Genomic DNA, 20,227 nt, shown 5'->3' with positions numbered 1-20,227 from the left:
TGTCTTTAAGATCAGGAACCATGTCCGGTTATTGCCACTATTTAACACTTTTCTTTTACTGGACTTGAGCTTACATATATGAACTGGGGAATAGTAACCATTCAAGTTCTCAAAAGGATTTTAAAATATTTCAGAAAGAAGAGAAACTTAAAGAGTGAGGTTGGAGTTTACTCCAGTACACAGACGCTAGCCACAGGGTCAAATTGGATGTCTGCATAGATATGTATAGTCGTCTGAATATCCAGTCCAAGATGAAACTTATTCACCATCCTAGTCACAGGTCATACATGTCAATGAATACAGACCCTGCATTAACCGTGAACACCGCCATTGTTGACAGCGTCACTGGTCTGCAAACTTGGGAGCCAAAGTCCTGGGAAGGTGCCCCGCTACTGCCTTCAGAGCCAAACCATGGCGAGCAGGAAACCACAACCACCATAAACATACCAATATTGTGGCGATAGTCAAACAGCGGCAGTGGGACAGAGGGGAGTAGGCAGTGCTACCGAGTGTGGGGTTTACACACCTAATAACAGATGCAGACCAGAAGCTCCTTTGACTTCACTACCCAAACTCACACCTGTGAAGAACGTGGAGGAGGAGGACAGGAGGGATGGGGAGGAGGAGAAAGGAAGAACAACACAAGATATAAAAATCATAACAGACAGAAGCAGAGGGATGGTGTTCAAAGCAGGGACACAGCTTAATGATGCGTATTAAAACAAAAGTGGCTGCTGTGCTGGAGCTTGCAGTGAAGTGGCCACTTAATGAGAAACTGTTGTAAGAGATGAGCACACATCAAACTTTGTACACCGCTAGGAGCAAATGAAACCACAACCATGATGCCATACAAAACTATTTGTTTTTAGATCATGTTTAGAAGTAAATACAGTGAAATTAACATAGCATAACATAACAATATGTATTTATATATATTCAGTATATAAACACATGGTATAAAGAAGGCTTCTTTGTGGAATCATTTAGCATCCACAACCATAAACAGAAGAGTTGCAGAAAAAGCAGCAATTTAGAGCATGAAGCAGACTACTTCCTCATGCCCCTTCCTCCTCTAAATTTATGTTATCTCGTCTCTTCCACAGATACCTCACTTTAACTGAACTGTTGGATATATTATATAAACGCAGAGACCAATGCAGATGTGGAAGACAATTACTTTTATCTTCATTTGAAACCTAGACACTGGACTAAAACACTCTGATGTCTGCAAATCATTGTATTTGTGTTATGATGCAGTAACTCTATGAAGACATAGTGGAGGTTTGGTTCACTCACCAGAGGACAGGAGGCTTTTGAGGAAAGTGAAGTTCTCGCCTATCTTGTCGAGGTCGGGTAGTAGTTTGGCTAGTTCCTCCATCTCTGGTAGAGCTTTGGCCAGTTTATCTGTGGATACGAGAGAAAACAGGTCAAGCGGAGAAGACAGAAAGCTCAGGAGTCTCATCTCATGACGCATAATTGTGCAGACATATTTTCAAGTTCAACCTAAGAACAATTGCCTCTGCTTACTGAAATCAATTCCTTCACAAGGAAAACAAGACCGAGTATTAGCACTTTAAAACATGGCATCACTTACCAAGATCAATTTGTTCACTCAGCTCCCAGACAAAATCAGGTATGACCCAGTTGTATTCACTAAAATCAGGCAGCATATCCTTCCACTCATCATAGGTCTGGAGACACAGATCACAAGTTTATGTTATTGTCACATGAAGTTTTTCCCTCTCCTGTTTTCAATAAGCACCATTGTGCCATCACAGCTAAAATAAAAAGGCAGGGGACAGCTGTTGACTGCCGAAGAAAGGTTTAGAAAATAAGATGGTCGGTGACTATTTATGTAGGCATCTATACATGTTCTGTTTACCGCAACTGTTTCAACTTATTGTGAGTGTTTATATCGCGATCCAGGATGAAATCCTGTATCATCTCGTACCGAGATGCGGTAACTGAGAACTAAAAACTAGTTCAGAAAACCTGAGTTAGAGGCACTCAATGCAGACCTTTTTAGCGGTGTACCCTCCTCCCACTGCCGACCCCAGCAGAATGTATCGAAGCTTTAGCAGCCGGGAAGCGAGGCGGACCACCCAGAAATTGCGCTGCTGCTGGTGGCCACGGCCCCCCGACCCTGGAGGAGGCTTGGGAGGCCGCATGGGCAACCGTGACATGGAGGTAAAGTAGCGGGCTGCCGTGCGGTGAGGGGGTCGCTGGGGGTTGGTGTTTCCAGAGTAGCGGTGGTGGATGGCCCGTGACAGAGGGTGCAGCTTCTGCAGCGGTACCCGAAATCTCACCCCCATGTTGGTGGAGACCAGATTCCTGCAGGCCAGGCTGAGAGGACAGAGAAATTGGAAAATTAATTACACAAGCTCACCTTCCTCTTTTGCACACACACACACAGTTCTATCCCTGATGATGATGGTTCTATACAAAGAGTAACATACATTTTTTTTGTATCAAGAGAATATATTCTACAAGATAAGAATGGGACACTTTGGAATCTATAGCTTGTACCAGTAGTACTGGTGGCTGTTGTTGTAGAATTAAGAAAATGTAAGTCAAATGTCTTTATTTCCAGCCTGTGGCTCCATCATCAGGTGAAGGCCTTGGAGCAGTGAATTGAGCCTACGAGATAATCTAGGGAGAGTAACGTTAGCCAGTGTAATAGAGTGCGTAGATAAGTTACTGTTGTGTTACGTTACAAGTCTGGCACACTGTGACAAATGATCGATTCTGTTAGTGGTCCTTTTAGAATAGGGTAGAACCACACAACGCTGCAAAATGCAGGCCAAGAGAAGATTTGGTACATATCTTAAGGTAAAGATAACGTAATCTAATGCTAACAACGTTAACGTTACCTGACAGCGATATCCATGCTACATTTACATTATGTAAATACATCCATCAAGGTTAAGTTTATAACTATCATATGCTTGGCTTAGCAAACAATCTTAGAGCGTAAAAGGCATGTCAAATAAAACCATGTAAGATAAACCACATCCCCCCAAACACCTGATTAGCTAGCTAACGTTAGCTGCGTTACCTGGTCAACGTCAAAATAACGTCAAAATCCACAGCAGCGGCACAGGTCGATTTGAAGATAAATACATTAAATACATGTCGGTGGCAGTTTGTGGAGAGAGCTTACCTAGCGTCTAATTAGCGATATGATTTACAAGACGACTATTTACATGGAATAGGTAGAGTTAGCTAGCTTCGCTGTCCTCAGCTGTCAAACTGACCACATAGCTGTGTGCTTTCCTTCTACCAAAGATAACACAACTAGCTTCTGGTGTCGTTACCTTTATAAAATATCAACTTACCAGGCAGCTTTACTCCCGACACGCAACATGGTGCTGCTATCAACAGCGGGTTGACGCAAATCTCTCTCAAAATTACTCTTCAAGCGCGGTTTAAGTCATCTTTCCAAATGGTACACATTTGCTTGCCTGTTATGGCAGCTAACTAGCTTCGTTAGCTAACAAGGACACAGCCCAAACTGACAGTCCACTTCCGGTGAACGGTACTACTATCAAATAAGACCGGACAGATAACGCATCGGTGAACTAGTTCCTATTTGTAGGAGGTAGAGGGGCTCTCTGTATGGACAGTGGGATCATCGTAATGCCATCAGGTGATAATACAATAATCATATTTGGCAACTAGACAGTACTTGCTTCAATATACTTGTAAACTGAAAATAACAGAATGGTATGAATTGTAAGTAATTCCCTCAGTTCAAAGTAGACACCACTATGAGGGCTAACTATTGGGACATATACATCGACAATGACAACATGATTGGTAGGTGTCATGAATAAACAGGTGCAGTTTAGACTAGTTAAAGATTAACTTGAGCTGCCCAGTCATATGATGAATACATTTATTGTACAGATAAGTCTGCGGTTAGTTGTGTGAATTTAGATAAATGCTGTGCAGTAAAGTACTTGTTGCTATAGGCAGGACTTTGCATATCACATATTTTATGGTTGTCAAGCACCGTCTCTAGTCTCACTTTCATAAGAATGACAGGAAATCCAATTGTTGCAGCTGGTCATCTGCCTCCTGATGTACATAGGAATGTATCTGTGTACATAAGGGGGAGTGCCAACACCAATGAGGAGGAACTGCACAAGATTGAAGCTTTATGTCCCAATTCAGGGGCTAGATCGTCCGAAGTGCAGTTCTAGAATGAATGCATCCAGTATCCCACTATCCATTATGTGCTGCTCAGTTGTTTACATTTAGGTGATCCTGGTCAACTTCTGAAGTCTATAAATATCTTGTGATTACGTCACATTAACGAGATACTACGCTTGGGTATTACAGTAACTAATATTGTAAACAGGTATATTATATAAACACTATTTTGAATTTCTGCGACACATTGGCCACTTTAAGCCTTCCCACCATTCTCTACATATAACAAGATGCTTTGCTGGAGCGTCTGCAGCATTATAGTATCCCATTCATGCTCAAAGGACACAAATTACTCAGACTTGCAGGAAACCATTTTGAGAACATTTATTGAAAAGAAAGAAATCGAGATAAATCTGAAATACAATCCTTAGGGAGAAAAAAGAAATGAAAATAAATACAAAATAAATTATAAAGTACAAAAGAAATTCCAAAAAGTAAATTTCTGCCAATAAAAACATCACATATACCCCAGATGTGCCTCTTGCTGAGGTGTTGGAGCTGCAAATAAAAAGCACACCAGATATCCGTAATGAAAGAGTTACGTACAGATTGAGTGTAGTAAAAGGTTTTACCAACATTGTATTGTCATTCAGTTTAGGTGTCAACTTTTATTATTTTCTTTATTCATTACAAATAGACACATTTCCCTGAGGAAACAACATCCACATGAGACTTGATACACTCAGTGGCTGACTCAATCTAAATGCCATTCGATGGTTTGTTTAAAATACATGATGTGAATAAGAGGCCAATGCTAACTGTCAACAGTCGGTATATATTGTACCTGTATAAGAGCATAGAGGTTTCAGCATAAAAGCCATTGTTGTGACATAGCTGTGTTTGAATAAAAGGCAAAACTGTAGTGTAGAAGACAAGCAATAGTAGTATTTACGCTTTGCACGTTATAACATTTATAACTTTTCTGTATCAAAGCACACTTATTACACAGCTGAGACTGAATCATTTTGCCCTTAGCAGCTATATAGTCACTTCTACAATAGACCGTTGATATCGAGCAGCAATGCACATTCTTTTTGCCAATTACAATTTAAATTTACGTGGATGCAAATGATCTTTTAAAACAAGTCCTAGACAAACAAAGTAAAATTTGCACATTGGATGATTAAATAGAAAAGCAACAAGATTGTCATATGTTGTTCAGATTCTGAATTTGCTAAGAGGAGGCGATATATACACACTATACCAGTTGTATTCCCTTCTTGTGTCAGGTCCTTGACATTACACAAAGCAGTGAGACAAAAGAAAAGCTGAGAAGTCAATACATTTTAAGAACCTGCAGAGATAATTGTTTCCACACAGGATTCGGTTCAACTTTCTTCAAACTCTTAAGTAGATGTGCTGCATTGTGTTTTTACCCAAGACTAAACAAATATTGATCCAAGTGCCCCAATCACATGTCACAATAACTAATTAAAACCGTGAAATAAATGCCCAGGATTCATGCCCAAATTAGGAAGAGCCAAGCTAATGCAACTTCATAACAGAAGTGAAAGTACAAATAAATTCAAGACAGTACAAATCAAAAGGTAGACAGACAACCGATTGTAACACAGTACCAAAATAGTAGAAAAAGACACACCAGCCCTTTGATAATCCGAAAACCCATACATTTTTATACTAAATCTTTTGACTCTTATGCACACACTAGTAATGTACATGTCTTATATACAGACAGAATCCAACATCTACTATTATTATCACCGTTCAGTCCAATTCTGCAGAGACACATTTTTGAGAGAACTGAACATTTCTTCTTTTTCAAATGACCAATTAAGATGTGATGAAAAGTCTTTGGACAAAAAAAAAAAAAAGAATACCCATTGTATTGCATTACATTATGTTCTTTAAACAACATTCAGTTTTAGTCTCAGAAGGAATCTAGAGATAAAAAAAAATAAAAATTAAACCCTGAAAGCAAATACAAAATGAAAAGATGCCACCAAGTATTCAGAGGCACAGAAACCCATGTGGCCCATGTTTTTGAACATATCAGAATAATTTTTTTTCATCTATATTACTATATATTTCTTTCTTCTCACGCTGACAATTTACGCACAAAATACAATAACAAAATACTATACTTTGCTCATCAAATAAACAATTTATCTTTGAAAACTATAGTCACATATCACATTTGAGCTCGTCATAAAAAAACAGTATGGATCAAAAGTTTCAAATACTTTTGCAAATAACGAGCATCTCAATAGACGATGGCTTTTAGGAACTGAGCAACTTTAGACTTGTTATAACGGATTGTGATTATGTTTCTATATGAATAAAATCATTAGTAATGAATGGACAAATTAAATGCAATGTCATGTATAAAACATTTTTAAGTGTCAAATACAGCACTGTTACCTGATGTTTGAGAAATACTTCGCTCAATTTTGTCAGGGAGGAAGAGTAGCATTACATTTAGTTTGACATTCTTTTGACGTGACTCATAACCGCCGATAAGCACTCACTCACACTATTTGAAACCATTAATATTAAACCATAGGATTCATGAAAGACAGGCTACTGGGCAGATTAAGCAGTTACACTGACATTGAGAACCAGCTGCATGTGTGTTGGTGTCTTTGCTTTGAAGTGATACTCCACCCTCAGTCTTCCTTTGAGGATCAATCACTGGTGGCTTTAAAGGTGGCTCTAAAACATTGGTTTTCTTCTCCTTCCAGCACGATGGTCAGCTTGAATCCAATGAATTACTATTATTTACAATGGAACAATATTCATGGCTAAAAAAAAAAGCTTCCCTGCTGTCCACCTGTTAGCTCAGGATTATTGTAATCAATCTTGAACCGTATTTCCATCGTCAAACTTTTGTTGAGGAAGACACAACACACTTTTACAGCCACCTTCAACGTTTACAGCGAATGTTTGATACTTGAAGAATTGATTTTTGGGGAGCATCACTTTCAACGTCAAAGAAAAAGCAGCAAACATAAAATATAGCCCTTAACTCTCAATGCAGGTAGCCTATGTTTAATACATGAATACAGGTGTATACGGTAGTCAGCATCCATCATGTGCAGCATGGATATTTTGAATGTGCAGCAAGCTGATGAGGTGCACAATGCCTTACCTTAATTTGCTATCACGCTTTTAATCAGTCTTCCATAGGAAGAAATGTAGTTTTTAGAAAATAAATTGTAGTAGTACTGATGGCTCTTGGGAGCCAATCTGACGCGAGTTTGTAAATGTAGGAGGCTTCGACTTGTATGGTCTCATGCATGTGATTAACTGTCCACGCTAAACAGACAGAATAGTGCCGTTTCTTGTGCAGACTATTCTTAATACAGAGATGTTAATGTAAACGCTCTACAGTGATGCTGTATTTGTAGCAATATGTCTGGTATTGCAGCCATCAAGTCTTCAGAACGTGACGCTAAGGAGCTGGCTTCATGCAAGTCTTGGGAGGTTTTCAGCTGGCTCATGGATGCAAAAACATGAGGTTATAATTTAGAATATAGTCACACTGGTGGCCCATGAGAGTGTGAAGCTCATTACACCCTAGAAAAAACATCTATTGGTGGATGAAAAGTACGGACACATTTGCTGTTAGATCTTTACCACTAAATGGGACAAATGTCTGGCCTGAGGAGAGCAACAGAGGAAAGGCCATGTTGTTCCCTGTCAGACTCGTTAGCATGGTATGGTAATACTTATCATGTAACATGCTAACATTTAACATGTTAGCATGCTATGTAGGGATTAATATCAACGTACAACGGAAGTTGAAGAGAATTCAGTCAGTAGTTTCCGAGGTATCCTGAAGTGTTATTGAGCGGTTGGTGGACCGACAGACCAATGGATCTACTAGCATGCCTAAAACTTTATACGTTTTTTTTATTTTTCTACATATCTTTAAAAAGGTAAACTCTGACAAAGTGACAATCACAATGAGATCCTGCCAGAGGTCCCAGCTTGTGGTGAAGAGAGGATGAGCACATCTGTCTCCCTCACTGTTCTCTTTAAGTCCTTTACTTTCTGCAAGCACTAAAGTTTTGACTATAAGGAAGTCATTTGAGGTTGCATTTTCCTCATAATTTGGCCAAAAGTTTAGGTGGTTCATCACTTTGTAGCTTCAATCATCAATCTGATGTATAATGTACTGTAATCTGTGATTCATTTTAAAAACACTTTCCCTTAACCCAACTTGCCTACTTATAACGTAAGAGATATATATATATAACATTTTCAACATTTCTGAGAGCATAAATTAAATGCGGAGCCTAAAATTTGGAAATGCCCCGTTTCATTTTCTGTACTTTTCCATAACTCTATCACTGGCTCTCGACAGCAAATGGAAGTTCTGCCGGAGGTGTGCAATTGAAGTTGTTTCGAGATTCCTAATCTCCTACAACTCACAGTGTGCTTGAAAGACTATTTGAATACTGGTCTCAAATTATTATTTTTCATTCATTCCTGTGGGACCATGGTAAGCTTTAAAGCGTTTCTTTTTGGTTATGATTCAATACTCTCTAACGAGCACTGGCCAGGTGGTAATGCTAGCTCATTAAAATGACCCTCTATGCATTTACATTAGCTGTATAAGACCACTACATAGTAGCAATCTGAGCCTGCACCGCCTGTTACTGTTACTGTGTGAACAAACTGAAGTGAGGTGTCGGCAGCTCAGAAATACAGAGGAATTGCTGCTTTTAAAAACTGTATATGATATGATCAGATCATACAGTGTTGGTCAATGAGACCTTTTTCTTCCATCCTCTTCCTCAAACAGTCCAAAATCATTCTCTATCGACCAATTATCTTACTCGCCGTCTAAGTAAGAGTGGGTCGTACTTTAGAGGGCCAAAGTACAACCATTCTTCTAAACTACCATCTTTTTTCATCCTATACTGTACTTCTCCTTATTCTATTTCCTCAGTGACCATACTGAAAGGCTCAGACGTATGAGGCTATTTTACGTGGAAAATTGACATCCAGTACTGTGGCTGCTAATGAAATCTGAAGGCGCCGTTACCGGACATTTCTGACAGCACTTGGACGTCAGAAGCTAGCTCTGTAGCGGGGTGCTACTTCGGCTCTCTTTTATACCCTTTTCACACAGACGAAGTGAGGCGATATTAAAACTGCATTGGCAGTCGATCTGAAGAGGTCAGCGCGCATATTCCACCTGGCATATCACCCCACCTCCCAGCCTGGGTTGAATGCTCCTCAGCTTTGGAGAACAGACATTGCAATAAGGAATGGGAATTACAATACATGTCACTGATATTTAAATTACATTTAAAAGACGAGCAAGAGAGACCTGAGACCGCGGGAGTGGTTGAGCCAGAGAGAGCAAGAGTGCTGAGAGACTGTGTTTGGTACTCCGGTGTAATCTTAAGGTTTTTGCAGCAAACTCTCTGGAACTACAGTATTAGACGCAAGTCTGTGTGAACCGTAACGATTATCTTATGACAATGTAATTTGAATAGGTTGAAGGTGCGTTCACTGAACACGCGGCATATGCGTACACGTCTCCTGTATCGGAGGGATAGATTAGATAGTGTGAGGTGCTGTGGGGGGGTGCTAGGAGTTGGTCATGATTTGATAGGTGGAGCCATTTTCTGGGCGGGACTTGGCTTCGGTGGTGGTGGTTGGCTTTGGAGGCCAGTCGGGGTCCACGCTGAGCTCCTGGGCCAGATGCATGTAGCGAGCCTTGGGTGTAATCTTGCTTGGGCAGCACAGCCGGGACAGACACTTGTACGCTCGCAGGTCAATGACCCCCTGAAAATGCCACAACCCGAAAAACAAACAAATAAATGAAAGGAGGAAAGGGAGAGAAAGGTAGGAAATGTTCCATTAACTGGTGTCATAATTTGTTTGGGTTTTACTGACCAATGCATATCTGACAGTGGCATGCAAAATATAAAACTGGAGAGGAGCCATTTCAACGCAGGCACATTTCTTTACACTGGTGAATTGTAACAATGGTTCATGCACGCAAGACAGTTCAAACTAAATTCAGCGTGGTAATAGTTTGAGGGAGTTGGCAGTAGAACGCTTAAAGACCGAGTCCACTCCCTAAAAACAAGCTCATGGAGTCAAATATCAAACAAAGGATTCCACAGCAGATCTTGACAGATTGAAAAAAAACTAGTCAAATGTTCTCCTTAACCATGCTTCGGTTTGAAATATACTGTGTTTGATAGGAACCATGACAGCATTGACTTACAGTTATCTCGGAGCTAATAGGGAAAATAAGAGTGCAGCTTGTAGGGCATTCAGCAAGGTGGATCTATGGTGGCTTCTAAAAGGAGGCGGAAGCATTACTCATTCACTCGATCAAGCTTCAAAGTAAACCAATTACTTTCCAGTCATAAACATGTTCATCTCAATTTAAATGCGTTGAACAGTGACCACCAGTAACTCTAAATTTGGAAATAGCTTTCAGCAATAGTAAGAATGTTATTAAGTAAAATACTCGTCTTTAAGAGCAGTTATGAAGCTTATCTCTATAAACGGAGCCGCAGAACAGAATGGTTTGAAGTTAAACTGCGACTGTTATAAAGCCCTAAACGGAAGGCCCGTCAGAGGGACACGAGAAGGAGAGCACGAGCAAGAAGGAGAGTGACGTCTCGCACATGCATTTCTTGGTTAGTTGCAATAGAAAGGTGTCTCCGAAACATTAGAGAAAGAAGTGGGGACAGAAAGAGGGAAGACCACACAAGAGGAGAATGAGAGGGCGAAAGAAGACGGTGTCAGATTTTCCCAACCTGTGGTGTCGGGTCGACAGGAGTGATGCCAAAGCTGCTCTGTTTGTCTCGGCTGAACACAAGCTTCCATAAGATGATGTCAAGGATGAAGGTCTATGGAATAGTGCAGTGGAAAGAATTACAGAGTGGCTAATTTGATTTCTCATAGCGTCTGCATTGTTTTTGCAGAGCCACAGTGTGTCAAAGCTTTTAGTAATCATGTGTGGCAACTTTCTTCCATCAAGTTGTGTGTTAATCGTTACATGTGAGGTTACAATTAAAGTAAACCAATTAGAAAGAAGAAAGTGCACGGATACTGATGTATCAAAATGCTGAACAAAATGCTAACATCTTTGATTATGTGCAAAATATATATACATTTTTTTGTATTCAATTAAAACAGTGAAAGGAGTTTTCACACCTTAAAGTGTTTTAACTATTACAAATACTGCAGTTTGTCTCTTCAAAGAAAAAAACATTTTCACTTCACAAAATAAATTCTTCTCACAACACAAGTTTGATCCTGCTGTCCAGCTAACTGAGACAACGATGAGCACACTGCATGAAAAAACAAAAGCGGAACATGAGGAAAAACATCGACTGTAACCAGGTGTTTAAGTGTGCGTCTTACCTCCATGAAAACAGACACCACAGCATTGACTAAGATGATGAGGAAGAGTTTTATCTTCCATTCAATCGGGACACAAACAATCTGTTCAGAGAGAGAAAGAGATACTCTCAACGCTGACCTTCAGAGATTATTTGAAAGACAGCCTTGTTTTACGGCTTTATGTGCCTGCAACACTTGAGTTGGACCCATTGAAATGATCTAAATAAAGAGTATCGAGCTCGGCATTATGAAACAAGCTACACCAGTCTTGTGTTAACGTCTTCTTACCTCTAGAAACTCATCAATGCCTTTGACAGGGTGGAACATGATGAACAGCAGGAAAACATACAAACTCAAGGCAGACAGCACGAAAGGCCCTGGTGAGAAAACATGCAAGCACAGAAACACACACAGAATTATAACATATAAAAGTAACTTTGTAACTAATGCATGAGAGATGTATTAGGAAGCACGTTTCTTACAATTCTTGTAGCTCGGCTGCCTGAAAGGTTTTCCCTTTGAGAAAACGATGGCAACAACGAGATACTGGAAGGAGGAGACATAGAAGAGGCTGGTGTTCTCGTAGTTTTGGATGTTGTGGTCGTCCACTTCTGTGTCATTGTGGTCAGACACGTTAGTATACGACGACGGGTTGCAGACACTAGGTGAGAGGAGAGTTTGATTCAAAGACAATCAGATAACATTTTCAGTCTGTGGTCAAAATGCAGACATCTACAACAGCGTACTCACGCCATTGTTAACTTTTTTTTGGCTGATATTAAAAGGCAAAAATAGTTGTGATACATTTTTTAAAAAGTAACAAATTTAGCCTCAGTCTAAATGTCATTGCGTATAAAGTAGTGTTCGGATAGTAAGGATGGAATTTATTCTTTTATCTGTGCACATTACAGTTATTATGAAATTATTCTCAAATAATATAGTTAGTTAGCTAGTTAATCATGTTGTGATGTTCTCTTTGTTCAGCTGAGGTACATTGACAATGATAGCAGGTACCCACTCTGTAAGTGGAGTCCAGACTGTGTACCAGGACTGCTGTCGGACCCAAAGGAATGTAATGGTCTGGAAGCCCAAGCAGACGAGGATCTGGGTCAGCACGGAGAACAACAGAGGCCCCGAGATCAGACCTGACGGGGGACGACGTGACACCAGTTCCTTCCAAGCTGGATTCAGACTCACTGAGGAGGAGCAGTGGGAAATGATGAAGATGGGAGAAAACAGACATTATGGGTGAGGAGAAGAGACCTGAAGTAAACATATAGGTTAAGGAAAATAAAAGCGAGACAAATCACCATGATAATAAAAAAATAAAAACGCATCCCCTTATCCACGACACTTTTCTTATACTTACTGGTAAAGACAATAAGGAGGATGATGGCAATATCGATGAAGAGGAACTGGAAGTCTCCAAGGTTACTGAGGATCTTAGAAACAAAGTCAACAAACAGCACAGATTACAGTCTGGAATTCTCACACATTCCTCAGCTCCTATTGTGTGTGGAAGCAGCATTACATACAGAGTAGAGGAGAGTGACGCTGATGTACTGGATGATGCTGTAGAGCGCCATGAACTTGAACACGCAGAAGGAGGTGATGAGAGCAGCACGCCCCTCCCTGAAAAAGATGTAGATATACAAACACTATGAGTTAGTAGGTGAATTTAAAAAGCATGTGGTGGTTTACTTGTATTTAAGTGTGAAAATGTAACAAATGTTAAAGCTCAAAACTAAAAAACTAAAAATAAATACCAAGTAATGAAAACAACATTCATTCATATTTTCTCTGCTATTTATGCATTTACTGTGTGGCACAGAAATGAAGAAATGAAGACTAACTTGATGAGGCTGGGGACACAGGAGATGTTGGGGGTCCTGGAGGTGAAGGGAGAGGCTACAGAGGCCTCCAGCTCTGACAGAGAGATGCCACCATGTGCCCTCTTCAGAGCCTGGGTGAGGAAAGTGAGAAATGTAAAGTACGTCTTGACTACAATCAATCAACGTCAACCTGATATTCTCATATTAATAGTTACTTTTGAAATGCCTGTACATACCCCACAGTCATTTGCTCCGTCTCCGCACATCCCCACAAAGTAGCTGTGAGCAAATAAAGAAGAGCAGTGACTCTGTGCTCAATGGTTCTGGCTGAAGGCCGATTCAACTGCTCTCTTCAGTGGCAAGCGGCAAATACTGTGGATGTAACACTTCAATAAACTTTGGACTACATCACGTTTTCGACATTGATACTCACTCTACGCCTTGCAACGCCTCAATGAGTTGAGTTTTCTGGTCCGGGGCCATTCTGGCAAACACTGTGCCATGCAGCACCAACTGCAAGGCAGCACATACAATAATAACAGGAACTTTAGGTATTGTGGAGATAGTTGTACCCAAAGAACAGTAGGAGCAACTTTATCGTTTCCTCTTCAGTTACAGAAAAGGTTGGAGGGATGTCCGCTCTCATGTAAGAGACCTCGTACCTTTTGAAGCATGTCAGGGAAATGCTCGGAGATGACGGCAAACGATTTTCCGTTCATAGCAAAGTGGTACAGCTCTTTTGTTTTGGGCTCATCGACGTGACACACATCCTCCAGACTGATGTTCACGTCCTGTTAAAAGTAATGACAGTGTGGATTAGAGCCAATCCAGTAGAAAATACGTACTCGCACTGTGTCAATAACAACTAATTCATTCTATGTTTTTCAAAAGTCAGTTTTTATGCAACTGTATTTAGTTGTTTAAATTATGTTCTTTCATATACACTGAAACAAGACTGCGTTCTGACATTATTCAGGGTCTTCTTAGCAGTTTAACTAGATTGTTTTCCCAGTGTTAAAATCCTTTGTGCACTTACTTAAAAACATTTTGCTTAGATGTTTCTTTGACTGACAATAAGAGGAAATGGCAGCAAAATGGGATTCCCTACCTCCTTCTCACAAATGACCAACAACTTCACTTTTGGGGTTTCAGAGACAGTTGAGACACAAGAGTATATGCCCACATGTAGCCTTGTATTGTGTGTCTGATTGTGCAAGCCTTTATATCAGTAGCTCTTTCTCTCTCTGTGTGTTTTGTGCGAGTATTTGTGTCAGCATCAGCCCCATCGCCTCACCTCCAGGCACGATGTCTTGCTCGCCTTGTCAGCGTATCTCCAGGTGATCTTCGCAGCTTGTCCATCATGGGGAGGGAGGGCATCAGCAATGATGACTGTATCTTGGGGAGGGATCATTCCACAGTCCCGGGCCACAGAGATGGCTGTCAGCATGTTGTCACCTGGATTGTGAATACAGCAAACATTTATTATTTTCCTTTTTTTCATTAATTACCAAATACATTTTTAGCTTCAACGTGAGATTTTTACGAACAGAATTTTCATTTTAAAACCTGTGACGCAACCTTGAAAAGACAGACTATACGGTGAAAGCTAGGCAAGGTATTCAAAAAATCCTCTGGTGGATATTGGAGTTAGTTTGTGCCGGTTACATTGAGCAGCCTAGAAAAGTTATTCATTGAGATTACAGGTACAGTTGGGTAAATTCCAGAGGGATTATATGTTCTGAGTGCCAATACACAGATTACCAAACTAATTATGCTGCCTGTGTCAATACAAGGTTTTTAATGAGCAACTAGAGAAAGACATGAAAGATTGTGTGCATGGAGTCATTTGCATATCGATGTGTCCTCCCTTAGTGTTCATGTCCTTAGTGGTTTAGTTCAAGGTTGTGTGAATGTGAGCATGGTCTCACCAGTAACCATGACTGTGCGGATGCTGGCTCGGTAGAGGTCCTGCAGCACCGCTGGAGTTTCTGGCTTCAGCTTGTTCTGCATGATGATCAGACCAAGGAACTCCATGTTTGCCTCAATGTGATCCCTAATTTAACAGAAAATCCGTACACATTTGTAATGCGTCATTGATTATATTATGACTATTCTCTGGATAGGTTTAAAATGATGGGCAACTGCAACAATATCGACATAACACAGAACTCTACCTGTTGATGTTCTGCACTTTGTGCCAGGCGAGTTTGGATTCAAGTCGACGATGAGCCAGAGCGATGACCCTGAAACCCTGCTTGGTGTAGCCCTCCAAAATCTCTGCAAAGTTTTCTGGCACTGCAAAGAGACAGCGGGACATTGGAGAAATTAGTCAATTTAGAGAGAGTGGCAGACAGCAAGTAAAGATGATCAAACGTCTGTGGAAGTGATTGAAGAGAGGCAGAAATCCCTGGTCAGGACTGGGTTTTCAATCCTTTTCTAGAATGCAGCTAGACACAATTATTGGGTGAAATTCCATTATCTGAACAATAACAATAATCACATTTTCTTGCTTATTGGCCTATAATAAACCGGCCACCGATGTATCCTGCATCCCTAATAATAATACCTTTAGTGCTATACAGCAAGATAGCAGTAACTGTAATTAGACTACTCACCTGTCTCTTTCTTGCAGATACTAGCCACCACCTCTGGCGCTCCCTTCATGTAGGCATCCATACGTTTCTCCCCCAGCAGACGAGCTACCACACACATCCTCTGGAGTGCTGAAGAAAAGGGAAACTGGCGCACGATACCTATCTCATACGCTGACTATATATGCACACCCACGCACACACACACAAAACAATAACAGTCTTCATTGTGTCAAGAAAACAATGCATCACGAACAATGCTAGTAAATGACCAACTGCAAAATACTGACACCTACAGATTAGATCATTTTTTTTATACTGAATAATAAACAAATTGAAGATAAAAGTTTGTCAACTTAAAAATAGTATAAAAATTGCTCAACTTAAACATATTTTTATTGTATCTGGCCAAGATTAGTAAATAGAAGGCCAGTATTACGCACAAATGTTACTGCTAGTTAAAATCAAAACCTTTCTTTTGTAGTAAATCACTTCCTTTTTTTTTTTTTTACAGTTATGGTTACAAACTCTCCACCTCACTACACTCGGATTATGAATGTAATTAATTTGACACAATTAAAGATGAATTGGACTAACAGCATTATTACTATTCATTTAGTTATTTAGTACTTTTTCAAAAAAGAAAGCAGACTACTTACCGTGAGCTCATAGAGTTCCTAGAATGAGAAAAAGAGCAGAGTTCATCAAAACAAATAAACTAATCATTCACAGCATTAATAATGTTGCTGTTGTTGTGCTCTGGTGGTAGTGTCTATTTATGTTGCATTGAGGTATGAGAGTATGTTGGTTTTAAATATATATATATTAACAACATTAGATATATAGATCTGTATATAGTTCAATGTTTGTACTGAAAATATAGGATTATGGACATTTCCCAGACTTTGAGGACCTGTGGTCGTTTTTAGGAACAACTGGGTTGCTCTTCATACCATGTCCTGCTCTGGTGATGCCGCAGGCTCTGGGGGCAACAGCTGTTTTGGGGGTCGGACAACAGTGGGCATGATACGGTTGTGGAGAGATGTTTCCTCCTCAGTGGCCTCCTCCAGGATCTGGGCCGACAAAGGTTTAGAGAAGATATAGTTCAGGAAAGATGTTGATGCAACAACAGCAAGAGATTTGAAGAATGTGTAAACATTTCCAAAGGCTATGTGTCCCCACAGTCTGACTAATTACATTCTCATTGTGCTGCTTTGACCAACATTATGCTTTTGAATAGATACAGAGCAACTCACCCAGCCTATAGCCTCAAACATTTTGAGGTCCAGCGGATCTCCAGACAGCTGGCCTTCTATTTTGGTAAGAGAGTGGCAGGTGGCCATACAAGCCACAAACTGGGACTTCACAAGATTTTCCTTATATGCGTTTTCCTCTGACAGATGGAAACTGAAGAAACAGCAGGTGAACGAGGAAAGAAGGTTTACTGATTGGCTCAAGTAAGAAGAACTGACTGCTATTTTTATGATGTGAAAGCATATTTCATGAGGAGAATAAAAATGCTTCCAGAAGCACTACAATGTATAACTAAATAGTACAGTAACAGTGCATGATTATTAATATCATTGATTATTTTTCTAAACATCATAACCACAGAATCAGTAACTACTATTCTAAATTAAGAGAAATCAATAATCATCACTCAATATTCATGCACATTATAATATCTGATGAACAACTGCATTACTGTGCAGCTGAATACCAAATATTACAAGTGGATACTGGCTGGTTGAAGATTTTGTTGATACCGAAATAATTTCACAATCATAACACAATAATCCCAGTTCATAATCAGTGAGAAATCAGCATTTACAAGAATTACAAATGAGACCTCGTGAAAAAGACTTTCCAAATCCTTTCCACCAGGTAATCAGCAAAGCAATACCAGCTCAGTGAAAGCTAAACTGAGACAATGACTTGAGATTTCTTTGGCATGCAGCCTAAATGTTTTGGAAGAGTGGTATTTCCACGTTTGATTCATTCGAGTACGGACCAGCTTACCTGCCATTCTCAACCCTCTGAACTCCCCATAGGTCTAATCCATCTTCTGTCAGAGTTCCAGTCTGTAAGCAGAAAGAAAGTATCACTTTAGAAGTACATCTAATTTCTCAAAATGTTCTAGTGGTACTATTGCTCAGATCACTGTGTTCTTTATGTCTAAACATTTTGTTTAATTTCAGGTGAATACTTTCTTGTTGGCCTCCAAATGGAAACTCTTCTTCAGCAATATCTAAGGTAAGTGCTGACTGCTTGAGGAGCATAAACAGTAGCAATAAAACCACTAGTACTCGCCTTGTCAAAGCAGACCAGATTGATCTGACCGCAGATATTGATCCTCTGTGGACTGATGCAGAAAATGCCAAGTCGTTTGAGGCGTCGCTGGGCGTACACAATGCCAGCTGTCATGGCGGCTGGCAGCGCCGGTGGCACAGTGATGGTGATGATGTCCAGGGACTCAATGATGATGGTCTTAGCTGGCACCTGGAGCAGACAGAAAGGAAGGGAACACCAATTTCTCAAACAGTTCATGCTCTGCAGGACACACTGATTCAGAAATGTATTGCCTTGCAGTTTTTAGTTGGGAAAGCTTTTGCAAAACGTTGCACCAAGGGAGGGAAAGGCTGAAACACCAGTCAGTAAGTATCAGATGACCAGAAAGAGGACTCGAGTAAACTAAGAGTTTGTTTTGGAGTTATTATGCCAACAAAAAATCTCTTCAGTTCACTTTCAAGCTTCAGCCACAGTGAGCTGGTCAACAGATACAACTGTGGTTGTATTCAAGCAGCTCACAAGTACGTAAATCAACAGAATGGGACAGTACAAGATTTGACTTTCTTACAGTTGCACAAAATCAGAACATTGGCATTTGTTTAATCTGCTCATTATTTGTGAGATTACCTTGTTCATGACGCTGAGGACAATGGAGTAGACAAAGCCAATTCCAGCCACAGCCACCAGACACAACAGGAAGAGGTAGGCATCACGGTACAGCTTGAAGTCGGTGGGCTTTGGGTAAAGGATAGAGCGCACCAGCTGGCCTTTGGCTGTGCTGAAACCTGGGTGAAGAGGTTGTTAAGAGAAGTTTTGGGTGAAACGTTTTTTCAGACAGGAGGTCTCTGAACTGTATTAAACAAGGATTAAACTGCAGAGCACATAATAGAAAAGCTTCCTGAATAAAAAGGGATATGCCCCTTTATGACATTTGATGTTTTAGTACCCACATTTCTACAGCAAACATCAAGGAAATGTACACTAACTTACAGATCAAAACATTAACAGTTCTGAATACGTATCCCCAGACACACTTACCTGTGCTGACCACCACAGCCTTGACCAGGTCTCCCGTGTAGAAGCGGGTCTGGATGACGTGGGTGCCACAGAAGAGTGTGTGTCTCTTATGTTCCTCCGTGTTGTAGGCACTGTCAGCCTCCTCCCCCATCTCCCCGGGCAATGGGTTGGGGAGGTTGGTCTTCGTCACAGGAACGCTCTCACCTGATGGGGGTTAGATCGATATTAGGACTGGCTGCTGTGAGATTAACAGGAAAAGCATTTTGCAGTTTCAGAATCAGAAAAGGGAATTTGGCTAGGTGATTTGGTGCAGTAAAAAAGAAAAATGTTTGGAGTCTCTTGTGCCCGTTTGTTAAGTTTATGAACAGTTATTACTGCAGTCGTTCTCACTCTTGAGTTACTTAAATTTCCAGATGTCGCCTCTAACCTGTGAGCATGCTTTCATTGACGATGCAGGTGCCGCTGACCAGCACGGCGTCACATGGCATGATGGTCCCATTGCTGGGGATGACCATCACATCACCGGGCACCAGATCAGTAGACAAAATCTCTTCGATTTCTGCCAGGAAGGGGAGGTGCAATGGAGGAGTGGAGAAGGTAAATGTGGGCGTTAAATACAGACAGGTGAAGTGCAGTGTGGGTAACAAAATAGAAGACAGGAAATGCTACGTGTGTAGAAAGGTGTAACGTGTGTAAATGAGCCGTAGCAGTATCAGATGGTGCATGCGGGGGTGAGGAAGGAGATATTTTGTCTTGTTCAGCACATCTCTCATTACACACGCCTCTCTAGGCAGCAGGGAAAAAAACGCTTAGGTATCACAAGCAGGGCCAGTGCAGTAAATGGATGCATCAATTAAAGTATCAGCAGTGTACCGACTCAAACGGATTCTGAGCATTACAGCTGATAAGACACCTGATGACACGGTCATGCATCATCTCTGCAGACACTGT

At 40.6% G+C, this 20,227-nt stretch overlaps 2 protein-coding genes across 6 annotated transcripts in view; both read right to left on the bottom strand.

Moving 5' to 3' along the window:
• Positions 1-3,482, bottom strand: part of opa1 (OPA1 mitochondrial dynamin like GTPase) — a 35,393-nt gene extending 31,911 nt beyond the window's left edge. For 2 of the 4 annotated variants that reach the window (XM_079157221.1, XM_079157223.1), the window contains exons 1-5: positions 3,336-3,482; positions 2,019-2,343; positions 1,595-1,691; positions 1,297-1,404; positions 527-580 (exon numbers count right to left, since the gene is read on the bottom strand). In XM_079157221.1, the coding sequence (XP_079013347.1) occupies positions 527-580; positions 1,297-1,404; positions 1,595-1,691; positions 2,019-2,343; positions 3,336-3,364 (613 nt within the window). In that variant the 5' untranslated portion in view covers positions 3,365-3,482. The remainder of the gene's footprint in view (positions 1-526; positions 581-1,296; positions 1,405-1,594; positions 1,692-2,018; positions 2,344-3,335) is intronic. The other 2 variants (XM_079157222.1, XM_079157224.1) reach the window with 1 other exon arrangement.
• Positions 3,483-4,519: 1,037 nt separating this feature from the next.
• atp13a3 (ATPase 13A3) overlaps positions 4,520-20,227 on the bottom strand; it is a 31,623-nt gene continuing 15,915 nt past the window's right edge. For both annotated transcript variants that reach the window (XM_079157578.1, XM_079157577.1), the window contains 24 exons: positions 19,704-19,835; positions 19,298-19,480; positions 18,887-19,044; positions 18,281-18,469; positions 17,990-18,051; positions 17,227-17,377; positions 16,924-17,043; positions 16,630-16,647; positions 15,995-16,148; positions 15,554-15,674; positions 15,308-15,432; positions 14,674-14,834; positions 14,042-14,170; positions 13,813-13,892; positions 13,616-13,658; positions 13,401-13,510; positions 13,083-13,179; positions 12,917-12,989; positions 12,566-12,743; positions 12,030-12,208; positions 11,836-11,924; positions 11,569-11,649; positions 10,959-11,051; positions 4,520-9,969 (listed from right to left, as the gene is read on the bottom strand). In XM_079157578.1, coding sequence (XP_079013704.1) covers positions 9,772-9,969; positions 10,959-11,051; positions 11,569-11,649; positions 11,836-11,924; positions 12,030-12,208; positions 12,566-12,743; positions 12,917-12,989; positions 13,083-13,179; positions 13,401-13,510; positions 13,616-13,658; positions 13,813-13,892; positions 14,042-14,170; positions 14,674-14,834; positions 15,308-15,432; positions 15,554-15,674; positions 15,995-16,148; positions 16,630-16,647; positions 16,924-17,043; positions 17,227-17,377; positions 17,990-18,051; positions 18,281-18,469; positions 18,887-19,044; positions 19,298-19,480; positions 19,704-19,835 — 2,924 coding nt within the window. In that variant the 3' untranslated portion in view covers positions 4,520-9,771. The remainder of the gene's footprint in view (positions 9,970-10,958; positions 11,052-11,568; positions 11,650-11,835; positions 11,925-12,029; positions 12,209-12,565; positions 12,744-12,916; positions 12,990-13,082; positions 13,180-13,400; positions 13,511-13,615; positions 13,659-13,812; positions 13,893-14,041; positions 14,171-14,673; positions 14,835-15,307; positions 15,433-15,553; positions 15,675-15,994; positions 16,149-16,629; positions 16,648-16,923; positions 17,044-17,226; positions 17,378-17,989; positions 18,052-18,280; positions 18,470-18,886; positions 19,045-19,297; positions 19,481-19,703; positions 19,836-20,227) is intronic.

The sequence above is a fragment of the Pholis gunnellus genome, assembly GCF_910591455.1.
Source record: "Pholis gunnellus genome assembly, chromosome: 4".
NCBI classification, from domain to species: domain Eukaryota; kingdom Metazoa; phylum Chordata; class Actinopteri; order Perciformes; family Pholidae; genus Pholis; species Pholis gunnellus.
The sequence above is the reverse complement of the archived record's forward strand: the minus strand, read 5'-3'. Positions and strand labels throughout refer to the sequence as shown.